Source organism: Hirundo rustica, chromosome 4 (genome assembly GCF_015227805.2).
Source record: "Hirundo rustica isolate bHirRus1 chromosome 4, bHirRus1.pri.v3, whole genome shotgun sequence".
Taxonomy (NCBI): Eukaryota; Metazoa; Chordata; class Aves; order Passeriformes; family Hirundinidae; genus Hirundo; species Hirundo rustica.
The window spans coordinates 13,178,997-13,204,938 of NC_053453.1; the positions used below are offsets into that span (position 1 = coordinate 13,178,997).

A 25,942-nucleotide genomic window follows, 5' to 3' on the forward strand; every position below is an offset into this window, starting at 1 on the left:
ACCCCCCAAAAAATCAATCCTATCTGCAGCTCCATGAACTTTTAATTCCTTTTTTTTCTTAAAGAATTAAGAATTAATTATTCTTAATTAATTAAGAATAAAGAATTAATTAAAGTATTTTAGAAGTGCAGTCTACTTCAATGGATTTATGTAGTCAAAGCCTATAGTGCTTGGAACCTGCATATGTGATGGCAAGGTGCTTCAACAGTGAGTAATAATCAGAATTTTAAGATCCCAAAGGCACTATGGATTAAAAACCTATCCTATTCCATCTTCCACACAGACAGATGTGCACCAAGTTCCTTATCTTACAACTCATGAGTCTTGCACAGCAAAGCCTGAATGGGTGATACAGGGGCATGATAAAGGCATACAATTCTAAGCAAAAATCTAGACTTTTAGGGATTAGAAAGAGTCCTAAATCTGGCAGAAATGTCCATCAGACTAGGAGATTGTTCTGTTGGGCTGTATATTCCTTAACAGAGAAGAGAAGATTTGTGCACATATTACTGCTATACCTTAATACATAGGTAATTTTACAAACACTGGCCATGGAGTGTTTAATTTAAAATTTTTACAGAATTAAAAATGTAAATTACCCACCAAGTGTAAAAATCCCACTTACTTCCACATCTGTGAGTTCAAGTGTTTTTCTACCATGGAGTTCAGTGCGAATCGAAAATGGTCCCATCTTCTGTCAAAGACATAGTACCCTCTTCCCATTAAGCGACTGCCATAGGAACAGAACTGGAAGAAAAGGTATTTAGGTGTTGCTTAAAAAAGGTATTTCTACATTGTGAAATATTTATTGATAGATCAAGGAGCACTGTTGTAATTTGTATCATGAATATAAAACTTCTTTTAAAACATGTTTTTCATTATCTACAGCACAAATAGGTTTTTTAAGAATTATGAAGTATGTGCATAATACTTCAGCTTAGTGTAAAGTATATTTCATACTTCATTACGGAATCAGTGCCAGAGAAAGAATGTAACTGCTGAGGTACTTTTGAAGAAAAAATTCTTACTGCCTCAGAAATTCAAGTTACACTGTTCTGTGTGTCTTAAATCTCATAGTTGCATAACAGCAATAAAAATATAACTGAAGAGGAAAAAAATGTGCAATCTTTAGTATCTATTTAATAAACAAACCCTTGACATTTCAGTAAAAAAGTGAATTATCATCCATGGCATCTGTGCTACAACAGAACATAGGATACACTCTTCACAGTGCATGAAAATCAACAGGAGGAGTATTTTGAGAATTCTGCAGAGCTCAGAAGTACTTGCATCAGTTCCGGAGAACTTCCTGAAAAGTCCTACTACACTGAAATGTTACAATCAGGAATCTGCTCTTGCTTCAGCTCAGTCTTACTGATCTGCATGATAGCTCAGTCTTACTGATCTGCATGATGCAGAGAACTGCTGCAATGCCTGTTTGTAGGAGAGAAACCTGTTACAAATCATCCTCAAAAAACAAGACAACTCTCCATCATACGAGGGACCCAGTCAGACCAGTTCTGGCTGACAGAAGAAGCACTGATGTGGTAGTAGAGCATCCATTCAAAGTACTTTTCAACTTAATGGACAGCAAGTGGTGACTGCAACTGTTCATTTTAAGTCTGTTTCATGACAAGGTTAAACAGGTTAATTAAAACCACCACCTAACTTGACAAACTATCCTCACGTCCCAGTGAGCTACCACTAACATCAAGTACCACCAAGAGGCAATTTAAGGAGCTACTGACTTTCCCCCTGATCAGTTATTACCACCTGGCCAGGAGAGGGACTTTGTAAGGAAAACAGTCTACTTGAATATGAAATTCAGCAATTTAGCAGGAACCAGAGGTGATTTACACTATCATATCTGACTTCACACCGATACGGACTAAGAACTGGCTTCACCACCAGTAACTGGTTCAGTTGAGACATGCTAAGATTTCAGAGAACAGATGAGTCAGTGGGTTTGCCTTGAAACAGAACTAGGATCCTAAACCAAAATGGTTATTGACAGCCACGCCTCACTGCTGAGGCATGTACAAGAACTGGCTGCACTTAGATTATTTTTTGAATTGTGTGGGCACCCATGCAGGGAAACTTTAGTTTTTAATCCATGGAGAAGCAATCAGCAAAACCAAAGTAGCATGCAATAGTACCAAGGAAACAGGAGGCTTCTGCATATCATAGCGTTATGTGGACTATAGTAATTGTCATTTTCTGTGTAATAACCAAATACAGGGCTTCATCTGACAGTAATGTTGGGTCATACTTTTTTCTGGTGTCTGACAGTAACAAGTTCTCCTTTGCTCTAGGGAATACAAACTGCTACCAGTTACCACAATGTTTACTTTATTCTGTATATCATATGGAAAACACGTAAGTGTATTCTTTGGCTCAGTTTTTATGAGAACCAACTTCTAAGAACTTCAAGAGTTCTTCCACTGCTTCTTGGTTTGAACAGTGTAAACAAATTCACACTGCAGGGATAATACCACAAAGCAGCTTTTTTTTTTTTTTTTTTTAACTACTTACAATGAAATTTCTCACTAACACAGGAGAAAGACAAAACCAGCTGCTCAAACACATACTTGAGCCATCCCCAGAGCCTTTCCATCTTGAGATGAATGAAGCAATAATTTCTAAGTCCACATACACTCACATAAATTACACAGAATTACTGCTTTAAACCAGACTACAGAAATGAATGGAGCACTGTACTAGCCTTCTGCCACCACCTGCAAGGTACAGTTTTGTAAGAATTGCAGCCATCAAGAGAATATCTGCTCATGTCACATTTAAAGCAAAACTTTCCTCAGTTTAGCAGAACTACACCCAATTTGAGGTTTACTGAGAGGACAATCTAAAAATAGAACTTCTGATTTTCTGCTGCCCATCTTGTCCTACATCAATGCATCACATGTACTGACCAGTGGTTTCCTCCTGCCTTGTCCCATCCTTACCCTTTTCTGTTATATGTATTTTTTCTTTTTAGAAGAATTTTCAGAATGTAAAGTCTTCATTCCTTACCTTCTTATTAAATTACTTATTTGTTCTCCCCCCGCCCCAGTTATTCAAGAACAATAGCAAGGCATGCCAGAGACTGACACATACCCCAAGAGGTCTGGGATGATGTCCAGAAAAATGACAGTCTAATTTCTCAGATTCTTCAGCTCCATCCGCTTCTCCTTCATCACTGGACAATCTGCTTGTGATATCTCCTCCCATGGAAGGCAGTGGCAGTTCTGGTACGTACCCACTGTGGTTTGAAGAACTGTTGCTGTTTATGCTATTTGCAGATGAAGGTCTGGAAGGAGAATATACATTTAAATCATCAGCATTCAAAGCATTAAATCATCTACAAACCTACCTGCTGGCATCAAGCACCAGAGCAAATGATGCCAGAAATGATCAGTGTAAACAAGGGCAGTAAAAGACCCTGAATAGCTGACATTTGGTCTTGTCAGAAATATACTGTGGAGTTGTCATAAAGTTAATATTAACAGAAGCACACAGAATTGCCTGAAATTTTAAATTTGTTGTGAAGTTGGATTTCAGATCTTGAGAGAGACAAAGTATATTTAAAACACAAATAAAAATCAGGTATATAAAACCTTTTTACATTGCACCATTACTCTGCTACTTGATTAATCCCAAGGGTCCAGTTACAAAAATCCTACTAAAATTACTGTATTAAACATAAGAGTGTTTAGCTGACCCCCTCTACAGGTAGATTAATGAGTGAAGTAACTTGGAGAACTCCTCATAGCATGTAGGTTTTCTTTACCTTTGTCTAAAATGCAATAAAACAAAGTAGGAATGCCTCTGCACCACAGGGTACGATGGTGCCTTGCCTTTCATAAGTAGTTGGAAAACAGATTAGATTAGAAGTGAGGGAAAAGGTTCTCAATTACAGTCTCTACAACCAAGTGTGTATGGAGAGCTCCGAGGCTGGAGATGTCCACTGTGGGCAAAATCTGTAGATGATCTTCTTCAGTCTCATGAATTCATGCCCTCAGGACAGAGCAGTCCCTGATCCTGGGGCAGGAGCCCTCTCCTGACCTGTGCAGGGACAGCTCACTGATGGCATCAGCCAGGACTAACGCTGCAGCGGCTGCAGCCACGCCGGGCTGTGCCTGAGGGCTGGGCTGGGCAGCAGCAGAGCTGCAGGCTTGCTGGCCCCCACAGAGAGGCCACAAAGCTTCCATGGCTGCTCTGAAACCAGCCAGGACAACCAGCAGAGACACTGCAGCACAAACAGAAATGCAGACTGTACAAATGCAACGTCTGACTGCAAAAATCCTCCTCGAGTACTCCTACCTCTGCAATTTCTGCAGCTGACTCTCACGGAATTGCACTCCAGTTCTGCTACTTAGACTGTAGCACCTACGAAACCCCACTTCTACCTCTCTGTGCTCCTCTCTGTGGAAAGACTGTGTAAGGTCACTGCTTTTACAAGAATTAGGCAGAGGGCAGCAATTCATCTGTGGGTATTCTTTCCTTGACTTTTCACTGAAACCCTGCAAAGCCCGCCTCTGCCACCAGAGGAATGAAACTTCATTCAGGCTTGGTGGCCACACAGAAAACCTTACAGTTGTCTCTGTAAGACCTGAGATAGCAAATACAAGAAATATCTCTTTGCAATAGGGACTATCGTAGGAGGAAAGTCCCAGAATGAGCACTCAATCCTGACCAAGGTTTCTGCAAAGAAAGGAATGATGAAAAAATATAAATATGAACAAAGCCAACTAACTTCGCTCTATGCACTCCAGCCAAAATTAGTACTAAAAAATGCCACAAATAAACAAAACATATGGGAAGCTTTCCAGAGGATAATTAGAATTCAGTAGATCAAGTATCTCACACTGTTTTTTGCAAAACTATGCCTTTAGAAGTTTTCATTGTCCTTCTAAATACTGGTTTTGCCCTTTCTAAGAAAAATCTTCAAAACAAGGGAAGACATGCTATGGACAGTTTCATATCAACAGTTTTAAATCAACACTAAATTACACCTTTTTTTACAACAATTCCATTGATGTAATTGGCATAGTATTTCAGGAGAAAAATTCTATGTAAATGTGCAGAATTTTACCACTAATACCTACACTGTTTCATGTAAACAGACTTTTACTTTCAATTGTGACCGAATGACTGGAATATAATCTTTCCTTTTTTATTACTGACTATTTTAGCAAGAAAATGCAGCTAGTCTGAGATTCTGAGCCAAAGGTGGACGCTATTCCTTTCCTCATTCCCAATTAGATCACAGGCTACCATGGACAGAGTTAGCTTAACATAAGCTAGCAGAAATTCTTATATTAATGTTTTATTGTGCAATAGGCTAAAGAAGTATTAAATGCTTATAAAACGAGCTGTATGAAAGTCTAAGAAACTTCTTACAGCACTTTCAGAACGCAACATTCCACTCTGGAGAACCGTTTACCTTGGAAGTACAGAATTTGGTGGCCTAGATTTTGCAGGAGATGTTACTTTAGATTCTTGCCCAGAGTTCACTGAGGATCCTGACAGAGAGTCTTGTGCTGGTGTGGGCTGGCTCTGATAGCTCTCCCTTGCAGACGGTGGATGCTCTTTGTCTTTTGCGACTTCTTTTTCCCTGGATCGAGCTTTGTGTTCAGCTAGAAGGATGTCAAACTGTTTTTTACGGCCTGGAACTGCTCGTCGATGATTAAGTGAATGAGTCTAAAAATAGGGTGGTTAAAAAGCATTTGTGTGTGCATGACATTGTTTATGAGTCCTCTATAGTTCTGATACACCACTACAGTAAAAGATAAAATCTACTTCAAACAACTTTAGCCACAGTTATGGAAATAAAGCTCCTACTCCACATTATCTTTGATAATTTATAAAATAATTCTTAAGAAATGCCAACATCAAGGCTAAGGTTACTTTTTGCAACAATTTTTATATAATAGAGACTATTGACTTACCTTTTCCAAGATGGAAAATAGAATTCCAGTAATTTTAAGATATTAAGAAAATCATTGTAGCTTTTAACTTACAATGAAAAACTGATTTCATTGGATTGAAAAACATGAATACATTTTAAAGGAAATTTAGCTGATCATCTCTAGTCATAGGCAGCACATACACATACAAATGTTCATTAGAAATGTCTCACACTGCTGCTACTTTTTGACACAAGAGTTATTACTATCACAAGGGCAGCTTCCAAGTAATTTATTATACAAAAATATGGTATATTTTTTTACTAAGAAATGACTATACTTCAACATTGTTGCACACATGAACCAAAAAAGAAGCATTTAAAATAACACTTGGGCTTCTACATGAAACATTAATGCTTTTTTTGCATAATAAAATGACAAGAAAAACATCTTTTTAGAAATATCAGTGGAATAATGCAGATGCTCTGATTCAAAGAAACGGAATTACACAAAAGAATTACCTGAAGACAGCGCCTGAATACCATACCCATTGTCTGTAAGACAGGAGCAGGTATGACCTCTCAAACTACTGTGGTAGGATTTAAACTATAACAAAGCATCTGATATTTTATCTTCTAAGAAAAATACCTTGCAGGTGAGCGATCTTGTGCAAGGTTTCTTTGTTTCAGGATCCAGTACTCCACAGTGCTTATTTGGGTCAAATTCTCTTTCTGTTTGATGGGAGAATGGGAAACAAGAAAAAAAAAAAAAGATTATTACAGAAGATTTAACCAGAGTAGCTTACAATTTTTGCCTGTTAGAATTTAATCAGGCTCAGCCTGAACCACTGATCCCAACCCCAGCATTCCATATCAGTGCCATGTGCACCAATCCTATAGTTGTGCCTTTTTTTTTTGTCCTTGCATGTTTAAAACCATTTAGAGCAGGATTTCAGCCAAAGACTTCATGGAAATAAGTCTCCTTACAGTGGAGTGGTCCAAACAAAGGTGCAAGACAAATCCCTGTGAGTTCAGTTCCCTCTCTAACTGTGGCTGCTTCCGAGACCGTAAAATACAGCATTTGCAGCTCTGGCTCCAGAGCTGGGCTAAGATACAACTGGTATCACAAGTGCTTTAAACAACTGGTGGTATTTTAAAAATAAAATTTATCTAAATATGTCCCCTAAATCTTTATAAAAATTAGATGTATGTTAGTTTTTATTTCCCTACGTGAAGGGAGGGATGGAATTTAAAGTTTGCAGAGATTATGGAAAAAGGCATTTACGTGAGTTCTACTCATGATTAACATTAAAAGGCCATTAATATTTAATATGCTGTATCTGCATATTTAATTTCATTAGTATTTTAGTATTTCTATACCACAGATAGCATCACCTCCTTCGGGTTATGTTAATATAATTTTATGGTTTGCACTAAAAGCTCTAACAAAACTATGGATGTACACTTTTCAGATTATGCCATCAAAACCCTCTACCATTACCTTCATACACCTTGACAAATTATGGTGTAATTGGCAGACTGGTTTGCTTTTGTTTGGTAGGGGAATATAAACTATTTGCCAAATCCTATTTTAACTAGACAGTGGTGTTACAGTCAGATACAATAAACATCCTGTACTCAAATACAACATTTAATCAGGGCATTTAAAAATTCTTTATAAACAAACAAATGGGAGCTAAGAGGAAGACAGTGATTCACAGCTGTGTTACAGTCCTATGACAGCATCACAGCAAGCAGAACAGCTGGAAAAAGAAAAGTAAGGACAAGTAGCTTATGTTAGACAGCAACTAGCCTCCAGATATCACCATTTCTAGCAGTTTTATGTGTTCTGCTATCTAGACTTAAAAATGCTTATGCAAATATTAAATGGTTATATTATTAATCTATTAGCAGAACCATACCAAAAAAAAAAAAAAAAAAAGTGCTTGGAAAAACCAGTTGGCACAGGGTTTTTTGGTAAAATCTACAAAGGGACTGAAATATGTTGTAGGTAGTTGTAGTTTCTTTGGCATTTACAACACAACAGAAACACAAAGGTTTCTGCTTTAATGTATGACTCAATATAATAACTATTTTCTTCTGCTTAATACATGAAAACACATGTTCATGAACTGAAAGAGTGAGTTACTCCTGGGATTTGAGTATAAGATGCTCCTACTACAGTTTCCTGAATGACCCACCTAAAACCTTCAATGCAAATTGGAAAAACAAACTAAAGAGACAATATGGACTAATAAATATGCCTTCAAAGGAAAGGTCCTGAGGGCAATTACAAGGCTATGGAATGTGTTCAGAAAGTCACCAAGGAAGGACTTTTGGACTGACAGGGAAACACCTCAAATATCAAAAGTGCTCCAGATCGGTACTTGTCGGTAAGTGGCCCAGCTGACTAAGACTTGTAGGACTGATTACAGCAAAGCCAGTTATTAGGAAAACATATACAGATAAAATCAACATAAGGAGTTATAGAAGGAAAGAGGGGAGGCCTCTGCCATTGACTGAACAACAAAATACTGTTTCCCTGAGAAACAGAAAATATTGAACAAAGGAAGCCACTTCTCCTGGCTGAAGCATTTCTGACTGCTCCAGAGAAATCATGAACATCTAATTGCCAGCTACAGATGCTCCTGGTTTGGGCAACACACTACATGAAACTTACCACCTTCTTATCAATAACTAAATACAGCTTCTGACTACTGAGTAGGAAATGTGGAGTGCAGGAAGCCCTAGACCCCCGTGCACAGGCACAGCTGGAAAAAGCTGTATTTCTGGAATGGATCCCCCTTCTTCATGTTCAGTGGACAAAGTGAAGAGCATTTGTTATAACCTCACCAAGAGAAGAGCAAGGGCCAACACTGAACTGTCATAAATTTCTGTTTGCAACAGAAGAGTTTTACTTGGCTTAAGCTGGGCATCTGAATTCTGTAATGTCATCCCAAAGGGAACAAGAACCAAGGAAGATTTAGGAAAAAAGATTTTTTTTTTTTTGCAGTTGCTACTAGGAACCACTGATCCACTTATCCTGGGCAGCTACAGACTGTCTTTTGTGGTTCCACAAGCTGTTTCCTCTCTCTCAACAAGGACAGTGCTCCTGAAAAGAGGGCAGGTTCATTCATCACACAAACAACCACCAGCTCTCAGCAAAGAAAAAAACAAACTTCAGTCATAGTCAGGCAAATGGTGTGAGAGACAGTAGAGGTTGCTAAAAAGGGAAGGAAACAGATGCAAACTGGCCAAACTTATTAGGGAGCTTCAAAAATTAACATCCATACAGCTCTAGGGTAGCTGACTGAGGGAAACCTAAATCCCTTAGCTGTAGTCTCATCCTTTTCATGTGAAATGAATGAAATTATGGGATATCTCAAATAATCATCTCATTGACCTTCCAAGATCTTTGTCTCAGCCTCTGCACAGTCCTGTATAATAATGGAGAAGAATACATCATAGTGACATACAATCTACAGGCAATTCATCTCCAGCGCTCTCAGAACTTCTACTTCTTTGCATAATCCCTAAATTATTGTGTTGCTGCATCAATACTCAAGGCAATGGAAGTAAGATTGAACAGATCACAAATCTGATCATGACAGAGGAGCTCTAAAAAAACCTCTTTCATCTCTGTGTATTTGTTAACTGCATAAAAGTAAGCACATGCCTATCTAGATGCTCAATCAGTCTTGTGCAGAAATTTCCACCATGTTCCCTAGCCTAGAAGACACTGCAAGTCAGAGCTTAGAGAAAAGACAGTGCCAGAGCTATCTCCACAGAAAAAGCCAGCAAGCTGTGCAGGAAGGCCCTACAGAACTGATTCTCCTTTATGAACATGTTTCTGCAAACACTTGCACAAAAACACACGAGTATCACCCACAGCCCTGCAGTGGTAAGTGGTGACATGAGGAAAACCACTAACAGTTTCAATTGCTCAGGGAGGAATTTTGAATTTATTAACTAAATTAGCTAAATTCAGCATCTAAACCATAGAAAAATAATAGGTTAAAAGGAAGCAATATTCTAAATTAACTGTAAAATATAGAGGTTTTATTAGAATAATATACTGGATCTTAAAAAGTGAAATGTAAGGGTTAAAACCTAATCTTAAGACACTCTCTTGTAGCATTTTTTGTTGTGAAAAGCTATAAATGAACAACGGTTCTGTTTTCTTATATGTCACCCTTAACTAGTTAAGAAAGCAATCAGTGTACTGAATCCTTTCAGGCAATGGCATTGTTCCATGCCCCACACAGCCCTAGCAAACACCTCACACTGGTCTGAAATCCAGCCAAGGTAGCAGTACCATAGTCTAACTGCCAAATCTGAGAAAATGAAAAAAATAAACCTGATATTCAGGCAAAAAATAGGACATACTCATTAACTGGAAACGAAAGCATTTATCTTGTACAACTTATACTGGTTCATAACTAGTGCACATTTAGAAATCATGTGAACTAACTTTGTGCCAAGGTGACGATCTAATGCAGATCATGCTGCCATTAGCAAAATTAGCCTTTCAGCACACACAAGAAGTTCCTGCCCAAGTCACAAAGTACTGCCAGCTGATGAATAGATCCTGCACAGCTTCTTCAGCCATAAATTTGAGCCTGTTACTTTTGCTTTAAAATAAAAATAATAAAAAAAAACAAACAAAAAACCCCCTCACCCTCAAAACACTTTCTTTCTTTCACTCAGAGCAAAATACTGTTTTCTACTTTCAGGGGCAAATTCTGTCCTCACTGCCCAACAGCTGGCATGGGTCACCTCTAGGGAACTCCATGGAAAATAATTCTTCCTCCCAGTGGATGGCAACCTCCCACAATGTGGTGTTCTGGGTTTTGGTGGCACATTTGGAAAGGGATCTATATCCTCAAACCACCCTGCCTAAGGCCATCCAGGGCATTTCCCATTTAATGTCATTTTCTCAACTCCACTCTCCTGTCTTCCTGAGAAAGATCAAGATCATCACACAAGAAAAAATTGGCACTCATATGTGAAATGCAGGGGGAGAGAGGTGGAGGGAAATTATGACTTTTAATACATCCTCAGCATTTCCCATATCTCCTTAAGAATCTTCTCATATCTAAAACAAAACAAAACCAACAAAAAAGAGTCTTCAAAAAAATCATGATTTAGCGGACAAACCAATGTCTTAAACCTGTTCGACTTAATCATGACTGAAGTCACCCAACCAGGGCACATTTTGCTTTGTTGTAAATAGACTCAAATCCCATAATGGCTTGAAAAATTCTTCTGCCTTTCTGTTTTAATAAACTTACTTCCTTAAAAATTTGTATTTGGCCTGTTGACCGGTAATTTCAAGCTAAACAGAATGTGTACTTTGAAAATACTTTACACATGCTAAGAGTGTGAAAGCTTTCCTTTTCATACATGCAACCCAGCATCTTACAGCAACAACAACAACAAAAAAAATCAAACCAAATCCAGCATTTTATTAGCTGCATTATGAGCTATAGAAGCATTAACAAAGAAAAACAGACTGCCACAAAAGGTGAACTACATCACTTACCTGAAAGTCTTTTGTAAGGCTTGTTACTGCTTTTAGTGCCATTTTGGTGTTTCTTGTCTATTGATGGAACTACAATTCCTCTGCCATTCAGAATCTTTTCTGGTGATGGTGGCACTGACTTGGATGTCAAACCAGATTTAACCAAAGTTGGAGCAGGTATGGTGGATGAAGAAGCTGAGGAGGAAGTGATGGTGGTAGTGGTTGCAGAATTCATTTTAACATTGGCACCATCTGCCTTCACTAGGTTAGGAATTTTCTCTAGACTGACTACTGGAACAGGAACGCTGCAAGATCAAAGAAAAATATTCACGTGGTATTTTCTGCACTGAAGATTCATGGTTACTTAATCCCTTTCCACGGATACAAAAAATTACAATACAAGTGACACAGTATCTTAAGACCAGACTAAAATGAAATACTTGGTACCAGTATTGACTATTTTTGTTGAATCAAGCATTTCCAAAGCCAGGCATCTGTAAAGCCTGTAGAGAATTATGAAAATGAACCTTTGTGGGTTTTTTTGAGATCCAATTCCCTGCAATTCATAAGCAAAATTAGTATTTGGTACTAAGCAAAACATACCCCTTATAAATACAGTCTCATGCCTTTAACACAAGCACAAACCAGATATGTGTATGGTGTACTAAACTCACCACGATAACGAAGCAGTTTGCTGATAACTGATGTTAATAATATTAATATTTTTTAAAAACACAAAACAATTCATTTGTTTATTTGTGTCTGAATGACATACAAGTTCTGGAAACAAGGAGAAAAGAGATTTTAAGCATAGAAATCTCAACAGCTGTCCCTTAAAAGTATTAAAATCCTTGTTGACTTGAGCATTACTACAATGTATTTTAATAAAATCATAGGTACTTAAAAATAAAAATTCTCAATATAATTATTAACTTAGTTGGCCCTTTTCAGAGTAAAGTTTGCAATAACTAACTTACTCTAACTTAACTACCACCACTGCATATTTTTGACACTAACAAATGTTACCTTCTCAATTTGGCAGCAAAAAAGATTGAGACAAATGATTTTCACCTGCAACAGTATTGTAATATTTCTGGGTTCTATCTGCATGAGGAAATATCCAGTGATAGCTTTTTATCTGTTCAACAACTCCAAAACTGGATATCTTGTGACTATCAGTTTATATACAAATGATATACCTCTCCCTACTAAAACAAACCCAAATAAAAAATACAACACAATGCATGTATGGTTAGGGACATACTTCCATTCACAACTCACATATAATTTCAGTCTTTTGTGTCTGAAAAACGGCACCTGTGCTACACCTTTCTACAGAAGGGATGTTTAACAGGTGTGGAGTTTTCAGGAAAAGATAACTGAGATGGCATTCTCCATGGGACACACTTTGCAAACATCAAAGCAGGGTCCAAAACAACTTAAGTCTTGATTTTCCTGGGCTCCTACAAACCTCTGTTTCTCTGTAGCTACTGAAGATGATGAACTTTATTCTAATGGTATTTTAACACAGGAAAATGTACAAACATTGATATAAACAATATATATACACAATGATGAAGATTTAGAGACCAAGACGTCTTCTGGAGCTGGAATGAAATTATTTAAAACTTCAATCTCCTGTGGTACTGTGAGTGTAGCAGTTAGAATACAGAAGCAACCACAGTAAAGTGTAGAGCACTGGTCAGAAATTAAGTAAAAAATGTACCTTACTCACAAAATCAGAACTGTTTCAAGTATTTCAATAAAAGCAAACATGTAGATATGAAAAGGAGGATTTGATCCTCTCCTTTTTTACACTGCTCCTAATTTATTAAGTTAAATGGCAAGCAAAAACGAACATCTCAGCTTAGGAATTCTTTTGTTTTTGTCTTTAAACAGATGGCAAATAGATTTTCTGAAAATAGGAGAATTTTACATTAATTACATTAAGAAGTTCTACTATATATAAACTATATAAAAAACATATGAGCAAATCTTCATGCCCATTTTTTAAGAACTATCTTAATTCAAAATACTGATAATCAGTGAAAAAATCAAGTGTACTATCTGGTCTAGTAGTGAAATATTGTCAATAAAAATGAACAGGGTTTCTCTGTTTTGCAGTGTTCAGAATCTCAGATCCTAGGGCACATATGGATGGATCACTGTGATAATGAAAAATGCCCAGGGGAGAGAATATTTTTGCTTCATTTTGTTACAGATCAACAAGTCAACCTTCATTATGCATTTCATTGTAGTATAAAAAAGAAAAATACTCCAGTATTTGTGGATGTACACATTCTATAGGATTCCTGGTACTCTATAGTAAAGTATTTATGATTTCAGAAGCTACAGATTATAATTTCTCTCTCTTTTACTGCATTCAGCAGTGAGGATCTCTAGTTTAGTCTTAGCATAACACATAAAGATGAATTTATAACCAAATCACAGATTGGAAAGTCCACAGGAGTGGACTTCTGTCCACTAGTGACAGGAGTCAACTACTAAGGTCTTAAAAAGTAAATAAACCACAAATGTTTATATTTATATTTGATGGTTAGAAAGGATTCTTTTCCCAAAACACTAGGTTTTGAGTAAAAAATTGAGGATTAATTTCAAAAGTTTGTTAGAAAAACAAAACCCAGGTTTATAGTCTTTACTGTATCTTAAAATGAGTTTTTGAATAATAAGCTTGTTTAGATTTTTTTAAAGACACCTGTTGAAAGTGACGATTAGAAAAAACAACATGAAACAAACACAAAAAGTGAAGGAAAAAAAAAAATCTGTATTCAGTAAAGACAAGTATACTTTTTTTTGACAAAAGAAACTCTAATAAGAATAGCAGCATCTACCTAAAAGGCAACAAAAGTTACTACACCAAAGCCAACACACCAGAAACATTCATTATTTCTTCTGCACTAAGAAAGAAACAGGGTAACTCTCTCCAGTCAGATACAAATGCTTTTTGATTCCTTCAATATGCGCAAAGTGCCAGCTGAAAAATAATGATTTTTTTTTTTTTTTTTTTTTTTTTCTTTTTAAGCAAGGCAATCTGCCTAACGTGCCCATAGGTTACAAAAGAGTTGGGGCAATATTGGGTCTCAGCGTATTAATTTCTAATTGAATCTTGGAATCTTAAGAGAAGCTAGCTGAGTGCTGCTCTTGCATCCATGCTGAAAACCCAAACCAAAGTCTCTTGGAAGAAATATTGGAAAAGCTAATAAAAATAAACTGATAAACAGTAAGTTGGCATGGTTTTGCTGAGAATCAGATTCTGGCAAAGAAATATTTTACTTTTTGATGAGGTTACCATCAGTTAAGCTGACAAAGATAACTACGAAACTGTTCCAGTTTTTGAAAACATTTATAAAACACGAATAAGAATGATTTAAAAACAAATGTTAAACAATATGAAATTCAAATCCAGTTTTTCTAAGATTTGTGATCCATTAGGGGTGTTTTACTAGGGACATTTTTAGCCACCAAGTCTGACCAAAAACTTCAGTGGACTGGAGAAATAAAGATAAGATTACTGGTGATAACATTTGCAGATGGAATCAGGATTGAGGGGAACTAAATAATGAAGAGACAAAGTTATAAAAAGGAGCGTGCAGTGTTTGGTAAAGTTCATTAACTCAAAGAGACATTTTAATTCAAATGAATGTAAAGCTACACATGAAATAACATGCTGTTCAGTCTGCAGTGAAATACAGGGAAACAACACACTGGAAAATAGTTAACCCTGCTGAGTTTTGCTTCCATGCTGCTGCAATAAGAATATCCTTAAATCATGACTATCTTCACTTTCTCAGCTTCAGTATGAGCAATCGTATTTCCTAATACAAAGAAATAAAGGCCAAGAGATGATTAAAAAATACTTTGAGAAGTGACATTATAAATTTTAAAGTATTGCCCACAGGTATACCTTTGGAATCTTTTTTTCTGTTTACAGAGAGTCAGTTTTCTCTGTGTTGATGAAAATCACATCATTTCCATCTTTTTTTTTTTTTTTTTTCATTTTCAGCACTTCTAGCAGGCTAAACTTTGTGGAGGGAGGGCAAGGAGATCTACTTCAGCTGGTTTCTCAGCACTAGCTTACTTCAACACTTTATCCCAATTTTATGCTGCCTTGGGATCATGGATAGGTGGAAATGAACACCCTGCAGCATCACAGCACCTAAATCCTCCATGGCAGCACCCAGAAGCTGCTATGGCAGCAAGCAAAGCAGCACCCTTTGGACAGGTCAGCAATGTGGAAGAGAGCTCTTGGCTGCAGGAATGCCTTTTATAAAGCACCTGAGCTATGCTTACTAATTATGATCACTTGTTCATTGTTATTGTTATTTCAACCAGTTCTTTGCCTTTTTCTCCCCAGTTTCTACCCTTCTGCTATACTTTTCACCACCTTGACTGTGAGCTGCAGAAAATGATGGTTTGCGTTTATCTTGTGCACAGTGCAGTGGTGCTCCAGCTCTGCTCCATCTTTAAGCACTGCTGTAATAATAGCAACCATGGTAGAGATACAGGGGAAAAAAAGCAGAACTGACAGATATTTCTGGATGATGTACTCACAATAATACTTCATATTCCAGCTACAAGAAGGGAAGTATTAAAACAGCAGCTAAGAAATTAAACAGTTCCAGATCTCTTTTATCTGATCATTCCAATCATGATTTTTAAAGCTCTAGCCATGGAGCACCCTGAACTTCTGGAGCACATCTTAGAACAACACAGGACATGAACAAGAGAGAGCTACTTGGCCAGTGGGTAAGATGACAACTCAACAAAAACTATAACAAATTTAACAACAGAAGTTGGATCTACATGAAGACAGGCATAACAACAGATAGATAGCAATGCTGTTGCAGGGGACTTTCCCAAAATTCTAATTGTAACAACTAAAATTTAAAGGAGATGCTGTACAAAAGAATCAGGCAAGCCTGACAAAGGTTGTTCCAGGTCTGAAAAGCAATCATTAAAGTGATATAATTCCTGAAATGAGCTGATTTGACCATTGTCTGGAAGAACTTATATTAAATAAATGCTTGGTATGAGATTAGAACACAAGAGACAAAAGCACTGAAGACCTGGAAGCTTCTGAGGATGATAAACCACAAAACACTTGGATACACCATGAATTCTATTTGCATTTTTGAGACAAATGTTTGTGTCAATTGAGTATTTCTTTCTAAAAGCTAAGACAAGAAATTCTATGGCTTGTGCAGCAGCCAAATGGAAGACAAAATCTTAAAAATAATACGTTTTATCAATAATTTCACCTTAAATCAGATCTGCTGAATATTTTCTAGTATTCTAAATAAATATTATAGTCCTCTAATGGAATAGTAACAAACACTTTCTTCTGTAACAGCTGTCAGCTCTCTCTAACCTGCAATGATTAGCAGACAGATTTTATTCTTTAACAAGTCACATTATCTAACACACTTAACACTATACTTTGCAAGAGAATTTCATTGATCTTCTCTTCAGACTGTTTGTGATTTGCTATGTGGTAATTACAGTATCTTTAACTACTGTATGCCTCATCTTTTCCCCAAACAAAACAAAACTGCAGTATGATCTCCCAGCATGGCTGCAAGAATTACGTCATTCTGGATACAACTACTGTCATATTTATTGCCAAACAATCAACAGAACAGTACACACTTTTAAATGGTTAAATCTACCTTGTTAATCATCAGAAAATATTTAGAATTTTCCCAATAAAGGGAAAGGGATTGGTGGAAATGCTCAATTATTTTGTTCCCTTCCAGCTTTTACTGACTGCCAGAATGACATCTGTTGCCAGAACGGAAGATATTGTTTATAGATTCAGTGAGCCTGCTGAAATGTGGATATGTAAGTTGCTGTCTGTAACAGGATGAGAAATAGGTTTATAGACAACAGTGTTAATATTCTGAAGTCCTTTCTGATTTTCTTTTATTAGACTTATAAAAAAATCCTCACTTGTATAAAATTCCCCTCCAGCATTCAGGAGAAAAAGTCACTATTCAGTCAATAATATCTGGTTTCAACTAGTAAATGAGGTACTTACACACAGATGAGACAGAGGCTATTCTGCTATTCTAGTTAACATGTGAGTGTATAGTCTAACCAATCAGATTTCCTGTTTCCAGAATTTTACACAATAATTGCCCACAATGCTCATCATGCTTAAAAAGATGGTGGGTGCAGATTTATAGGAAGAATATATTTTTCCAGGGCAAGGTAAATTCTACAGCTAGGCAGAAGCTGCTGTCTTTGAAATCATGCCAACTTGTGCATGTTTCAGGCAGAAAGCATGAGCTATGCCTTTAACATAATTTGAGCATATTCTTTGTCTCATGAGTGAATAGTATGCATTAAATGATTTACTGTTTTAAGGCAATTGTGTCCAGAAACCCTACGTAAAATCATGACCTTCTTATGCTAGGTATTACATATAAAAGGGAAGAATCTTTATAAAGTAGATAAATCTTAAGAAAAACAAAGTCTCACTATCTCAAATTTACAGATGGAGAACTGAAGCTGAAGAGACCAAGGCATAACAAGAGGAATTGAACCCAGATCTCAAGTCACCAACCTAATGGCCTAATCACAAAGCATCTTTCCTGTAGATAATGAAGACAGAACAGTTTCTTAAGGGATAAAATAGTGACCCAGTTCTGCTGTCATTTATATTTTTGCAACTCTGCTGCTATCCTCACAGTCACGGGAGGATGGGCACAGCAGTCTCAAAGCCTGCATGTGTTCTTATATCACATGATGATATAAGACACCCCAAAAATAGTGATTTTTGCAGCCAGAATTTTCTTGTCATCTTATAAGGCATCAAAATATAGAATGAACTCCAACAGCAGCTGCTACTGAAGATAATAGACTATAACCAGTAAGTTTTCATGAACATCAGTTAAGCCAATATTAAGAACTCTGCAAAAATTATCCTGTTAAACTGTTTAAAAGCATCAGCTCTAAGGGCTGATAGTGTAATGGAAGACTGACCTTAAAGACAGCAAACTGGGTCAATACCTCTGCTATATGCATCTTAGAAAAACACATTTGACGAAACATTGAAAAGGTAGTCCAGTCCTTCTTGCTCTTCCTATATAGAATTTTTTTTCCTTAATTTAAAAATATTTCAGTTTCCTTCCTTAGAAGTATAGTGGCTTAAACTGTAAACTTAGGTAAAATGAGAATACGAATTTTTGTGATGATTGTGATATATATAGAGAGACATTCTGAACACCAACATCTTTGGTAAGTATTATTTTGGTACTTACCATGGTTTATCCCGTGACACTTTTGAAGGAAAGACTGTGTGCTGTTTGCTACTGGAGGTAAGTAGATTGTCTTTGGGCGTTTTGAATGGCTTTGAGTTGCTGCTGACAGGGTTATGGCCGCTGATACACGATTTCGGTTTCATCTGTACTAGGGATGTCCTGGAATTACAGGCTGGAGAAGCTGGAGAAGGGGAAGGTTTACACATTGAACTGTGTCTTCGTTCTGTAACAGAAAAGGAAGGAATTTTACAAGATGTCATAGGCTAAAATTAAAATTACAATTTGGGAAAGAGGAAATTGTTCTTCTCTATGCTAGCTACAATGATTTTCATCACTCCAAAGAACACCAGTTCATTACTGTTGTGAATGTTATCAAGCCAAATGATAATTAGACAAAATCAGTCTCATGAAGTGCCCTGAAAACAAAGTAAAAAATAGTAAAATAAATGGCAATAATCTACCAGAAAATCTGTGTGAGGTGTACTTGGTTTGCCAGCTCTTTCGTGCCAAGAAGAAAGGAGAGTATGTAACAGCTAAGGTGACTGAGGAAAATGCTCTGTGACAGATAGGTGATTGCTCCTATAATGGGTTATGGTGAATTCATCTGACCTGGTTATTGGGCAGTTTATTTTATGACTATCTTGTTTCATTTTCATGAGAAACTGGAAGGAAAACAACAGGAAGACTGAAAAGCAGCAAAAGGTCTACTGCTCCTGGCCCTCTCACAGCGGCAGGCTCTGCCTGCTTCACTTGGTTATCTCCTAGCACCATTCCAAGTAAAAGTTTGGGGTTTTTTTCCACACAGAGCAAATGGCATGTGCAAAAAACCCAGGAAGTTTATGTCTCAGTAACAAATGTGGCATCTGGAGGTCAGCACTGCTCATGCTCACGCACTGCAAAAAGGCAAGGCCTGGCTGACCCCACACAAGACAGGTAGGCTTCAGGGAAATTGCTTTGGTTGGGTCATTATTAGAATTTGAAAAAATATAAATGTCCTATTCTTTATATTGCTAAGTAAAAAGACTTTACAGATTGTATCATTCTCCAGGGTACAAGTGCCAGTGCTTGGCCAGCCGGCTGCATCGGTGTGCAGCAAGCGACAGATCTGTGCTGTGAATTTCAGCACAACTACAAAATACTACAAGAGACAGGAGCTGATCTTTGCTATAAGATTTTTGAGGGGTGCTGTAAATCTTGAACAGTCCTGTTGGCCCCATTTGTGAGGCACCCTTTTCCCAGCCTGCTGACCCTGCAGCGAGCCAGCTCCCGTGCTCCCCAGCCAGAGGCAGCAGCAGGTGGCACAGACGGGCTGGGGGAAGAGGAATTTTCCGGTCAGCAGAGCCTGGCACATCGGCACTGACTCCAGTTTGCTGGTGCGCAAACACCAAGCGCCTGATCACAGTGGGGATCAGGCAGGTACCCCCACAATCACCACAGTAATGTAATCACAGACCGAGCGGAATGCAATCATAGACCGAGTCCTTCGGACAAGCTGGAGTTTCTCGTTCAGCATGCAGCAATTCTTCCTTGTCTAAAGCCTTCAGCACTTGAAGAATCCAAGTGAGTGCTACTCTTTGAGCTTGACCAGCATCACCCAGTCAACCAAATGCAGGTTAAGGAAGCACCAGTGACCCGGTAATACATGGGAAGGTTTTGTACTTGCATCATCGACCCTGCACTCACTAGTTTGATATTTCAAGGACAACTAAGGAAAATTTTCCCACAGAGAATCAAAACACGACAATTTGTCTGGCATCCGCACAAGCAAAAACTTGCCAGTAGCAGAAGGATTCATCCATGATTAACTTGCAATAGGCAAATAACCTCAAGAACAAATAGAAATGCTTAAAAAAATATTCCAAAATGTTTCTATTAGGTCCCAAATGACTAAAACCCACTTTTTATTTAAGATCAAGCATTTCCATATCTTCACATTCATAGCATTAATTACCAATGCTGGAATTCCCTCCAGATTCTCCTGCAACTGAAGTACAAAACAGTCTTAATCTTTTTTCAAATACAAAAGTATCTATCCTCACTCCCAAAACGTCCCCTATCATTTGCCAGCTTTCACCCCACCACACACTCCAGTGTGCAGCCTCTGCCTTTAAAAGTCCTTTGCAGGATGCAGTGGATTTACACTCATTTCACCTCACGTTTGTGGTAACACCTTTGATTCTGCAATGCATAGTTCCATTCATGGACTATTTATTTTATTAAATAACAGTTATTGTTTCAAGATTTACTAACCTCCTCAGCAACTACTTAATTTATTTTAAGTAGGCTAATCAAAATTTGCAGCTTTCCCACCAATTACTTGGGGACTGATGAAAACGAACTGCTATGCTACCAACAAATCAAGCCATATATAAAGTAAAACTTGGGAGAAAACATGTTTTCCACACACATAAACTTAGGATTAATTATTCTAATTTTCATCACAGCTAGTGGTTTTCTTAAGCCTGACTGCTTTCTAGTAAACTGTGTCATCAATATCAGCCCTATGGATATGTTTGGAAATGAAATATATTACTCGTACTAAAATTAATCTTCTGGAATGACAAACATTTAAGATACTGATTATCTAAATGTATATTTTAAAGTGATTAAGCATCACATGCCATAGCAAGTTATTTTATACCAGTCTTTTTGTACTGGATTTTTAGTCAAGCTAAATGTTTGGTGCTTTTCCCAAGACAACTTTCTCAACTTGTTAGTTCTCAAGCGCAGTACATTCTCAAACCAGTATATTAACCTCTGATTTTTTCCTCTAATATAGTGGGAGATACAGTGGAAGAAGCACTGTTGTAATTGGACAGTATAATAAAGTGCATCCCGCTACTTTAGGCAGCAGATGTGTACTTAAAAGACAGGGAAGGAAAAAAAATGCTTATTTTAGCTGAGTGTGTCAGATTGGTGGTCATTCTTGTGATCAGAACCAACTGCTATAATTAGCATTTCCTTTTACCTCCTCAAACTCCCCTCTTCTCCCAAAATACGGCTACAGAAAGTCTTCCACCTTTTAGACAGACCCCAATACACACTTGAATATCATCAGCACTGCCGAGCTTTTCTTCAAATTTCTTAGAATGGAAATGGAAATGGAAACTGACCTCTGTAACGTCAGACAGGAGAAAGAATGTAAGCAGCCAGTGCCACACAACCGGAGTTGTTCTGAGACACTCCTTGGACTGGTAACATCTGCCCATTTCCTCACAAAATGTCACTTCAGTGTCAGCAGAAGAAGATGGCAGCAACACCTTGCAGACACGGCACAGTGGAGAGCTGGAAGAGTAATTCCCTCCAAAGGGGCAGAAAATCCCATGTTTGAGCTGGGCAAGCATGGTTGCAAGAGGCTGGATTTGACAAAGGTGTGAATTCTCAGACAAATCTCAATGGTGAGGGCATAAATTGTAAGTGAATATTGGTATATTCCTTCTGAAGAACTTCTCAAGTTGCCTTTTGATTCTTTGTTCCTTACAACGTATGTGGTAGCCAATCACCCTTAGACACTGGTAATAAGTTTCAGAGAAATAATGGGACTATATGACAAAAAAAGAAGGCCATCAGCTGTCAAAATCAACTGCTTAAACCAGGGTCGTGGTAGCGTCCTCTATCAAATGGACTTTTGTAGTCAAAAAAGTAAAAATTTACTGTTTTGAAAATTTTTTACTAATTTGTCTGTTCCTATTTTACATATATAAAAGGAATGACATATAATGTACAAATCTACTATTTACAGCCTATGCAACAAATTAATGTGCGAATAAAAGACATTTGCACATCAAATTGTTGTTATAAAATTAAATATTCACATACTAACATATTCAGGAGATAATCAGTGTGACACTTTTTATGTGCATTTGCATCTGTAGACAGATTAGATCTAGTAGAGCAGGTGAACTTGTATTCACACAGCTGTGGACATGGCTGGCCCTGTTCACATACACCAGTGACAGCCAGTGGACATTGATGAAACTAAGGAAGAATGAAAGTTTTTGCCCCTAGAAATGATAAAATGCAGCAAGGCAACTAGAAAACCAGTTATCATCACTGATACGATGCTAACCTAAATTGTGCACACTTTTCAGCAATGCTATATGTGCTCCAGTTTAAAAGATAATTTCTCTGATTCATTTAAATACATCATCCAAATGGATGCTTACGTTCCCCACATATTCTGTTTTTTTTCTAAATACCAGGTGCCATCAAATCCAAGAGCACAGGAGCACAATCAAAGTTACAATCCTCTTTACCAAATTAATCCTTCTGGAACCACTCAGCTGTCTCAGCGCAGAAACTGCAAGCAACTGACAAGCAACATGTGACTGCTGCTGTCAAACAGTTAATGTATTAATGGCACTAATCTCTGAGGAAAGTTTATCACTCTCACTGATTTACCTAGTTTTCTATAGAATCAATTTCAGATTAATATGTTACTTTTTCTATTCAGTGGCAAGTGTCTGAAAGCCCAGCGCTCCATATAGTTCGAAGGCGCACTGCAAACTGCATCAGTAGCACTGCAAATGATCTTAAACTATTCCAGGAGATTCTCCATGTCCTATGGAAACATGGATATAGTCCAGCTTTCTCAGCCAAAACTGAATTGTTTGTAGATGTGAAGTCCTTATGTTGTTGGAGACCTAACAGTCCCTGAATCTCCAGAGCTTCTCTCCTATGCCCTTATACTCCATTTTTAATCCTCCTTCCTGCCTCCTGTACAATGCAACGCCCTGCCTTTCCCCAAATCTCTGCTGCAGCTGCCAAAGTCCTCTAGGTCTGCCTTTAAATCTGTAATTCCACTGGATCCTCTCTGATGGGCCACCAGGGAATACTAGCAGCTGTTTTGCAGGAAACACCACATCTCCTTCTAATCATAAGCAAAAAAAAGCAAAGCAATAAAGGGGCAACATGAGCTTCAGAGCCACAAGCACAGCGTGTGGGAAAATGAGGCAAAACCACATTCTGACTAGAAAGTCTCTTTTCAAATTTTTGCCTCAGCTCTCATAGACAAGATCAAGCACTCACTCAGCTCGTAACAAATCTTACAGTGACACTACAGCAAATATGATGCCGGTAAAATATGTCAGGCACTGCAGTTTCCTATCAAAAAAGATCTTTATGTGATCCTGAAACTCCAGATATCTCTAATCTGGACTAGAAACAAAAACCCAGTTCTTTGTACACCCCACCTGCATCCACATTCTCACCCAACATGTGCTACTCAAAATTGATCAAGTGAAAAGTTTTTGCCCAGTTAGTGCCTTCTCCATCAATAGGACAGACATTCATGGAGGTAATACGTAATGATACAGTTTGAGCATAAAGATATGTCTTTCATCTTTCAGTGCTTTTTTCCCCCAGATACTTTAAACAAACCAAGAAAAAAAAAAAAAAAAAAAAGCCCTTCATGTTGTCAGAAGACAGATAATAAAACTTCGTCAGCACAAGTCATTTTGAAACATTACTCTTGTTTAGCATGATCTGACTTCCTGTGTACTAGAGGCCTAAAGCAAAAATCAATTTTAGGTTGACCCATGAATAACTCAGAGATCCAGTGTTACGCATTATAGCTTGGTATTACGCTTGGTAAAAATAGACAAAATTTAATTGCTAAAACTCAGAAAGGTAAGAAAGCTATTTACTGCTAGTAAACATTTATAGAATAATAAAACTCCTTTTTAAGCTTGTATTCACCACAACACTTGAGTTCATAGTCCTTTTTCTTGGAATAGCATAAAGTAACTGATCCAATTGCCCTAACATAATATGAATACTGTTACTCCCCATTTACAGTATTTAAGCAGATGGTAATGAAATTTAGTATCTCATAGTCTTGTTGATGAAGATGTTACTCATGGTAACTCATACACCACCTATGCACAGATTACAGTTTTTCTATTTACATTATATCCTGAGGTGTTTTGTTGCACAGCCTTTCACTGTGCAAAGTTGAGCAATGTATACTTACAATTTCAATAAACGGTAAATGAAACCTACCACCTTGTACTCATCCCAGTTCAAAGTTTGCAAATGCACTTGGCATTAATCCCAATAAAACCAAAACAGAAAAAACCCCACACATGCCCAAAAAGCAAAAGCCAGCAACCAGAAAATGAACAACCTAGACTCTTGCAGAAATGTGTCATCCTGCAGGAACTGGCAGCTGGTTCATAACAAGAATTCATAAACACCTTGTAAGCACTTTCATTTTGCAGCCACAGTCTGAAAAAACACTAGCAAAACCCAGTACGTGAGGTTAAACAAAAATAAAATTGTATTTGATGTTAGCAAACTACAGCATAATGTCACAAGATTGAAGGATACCTTTACCAGCTTTTTTTAAAAACACTATTCCAAGTCCAGCTGAAAAAGTTTGGAAATAATATCCGCAAACAGTTCCACCCTTCTTGCACTGCGCACTGGAAAGGAAACAGCACAGTCGGTTTCATTTTGATACTTCTTGTAAACTGACAAAGGAAATAAACTGCCAGCTCCAACCCCCGGACTGATCCTCTGCATAAAACACTGCTCAACAATCACAAGCTTCATTCCAGGTCAAATGACATAATTGGGAAATTATCAAGTGCTAAAATAACCACCGTTCTGCTGGTGTTTATTTACAATAAACACAAGCTTCGCTTTCTGACAGAAACCCACTAAAACGATTCTCCATTTCACAAAGTCTACAAGTGAGTAGGATCAGCAAAATTATGCAAAACATCCTGCTAGAAGAAGAAATGTAAACTGAGCCACTTACAGAGAGGAGCAGGCTGCCAACTTAATCTGATTCTACGACGACTGTAAACATGTACTTTTGGAACGTGAAGCGATTCACATTGCCACAGATGCCGTCAGAGGAACACAGCAACGTGATTAGGTATTCTGCACACGGGGAAAAATCCGGCAGATGACCTGCTGCAGCAAATACCAGATCTGTGCTCGCACACACCAACTGTTTTGACTACAGGCACTTGTTAAGCACCAAGTTTCGGTCCTACCAGTTGGACACCAGAACTGAACCCGTGCCAAGAACAACACAAGCTGAAAACGGCTGCAGGGTTTTTTTTTTTTTTTTTTTTTTTTTCTTTCTTTTTTCTTGTTTTTTTTAAATAATTGTTCATACAACTCAAATAATTGCAGAAATGAACCAAAGTGCAAAAAAAAAAAAAAAAAAAAAAAGAAGACACCGAATTTTTACTTCCTTAATCTAGGAAAGAAGGAGAGCGTTTGTATATA

The 25,942-nt window shown here is 37.6% G+C and overlaps 1 protein-coding gene across 6 annotated transcripts in view; it reads right to left on the reverse strand.

The window, feature by feature from the left end:
- The window catches only part of ATXN7L1 (ataxin 7 like 1), a 111,958-nt gene that overhangs the window by 12,708 nt on the left and 73,308 nt on the right, over positions 1-25,942 (reverse strand). For 5 of the 6 annotated variants that reach the window (XM_040061900.2, XM_040061901.2, XM_040061902.2 and 2 more), the window contains 6 exons: positions 18,704-18,926; positions 11,445-11,728; positions 6,552-6,634; positions 5,441-5,697; positions 3,112-3,304; positions 626-747 (listed from right to left, as the gene is read on the reverse strand). In XM_040061900.2, the coding sequence (XP_039917834.1) occupies positions 626-747; positions 3,112-3,304; positions 5,441-5,697; positions 6,552-6,634; positions 11,445-11,728; positions 18,704-18,926 (1,162 nt within the window). Of the gene's footprint in view, positions 1-625; positions 748-3,111; positions 3,305-5,440; positions 5,698-6,551; positions 6,635-11,444; positions 11,729-18,703; positions 18,927-25,030; positions 25,050-25,942 lie in introns of those variants that run through there. The other variant, XM_040061905.1, reaches the window with a different exon arrangement.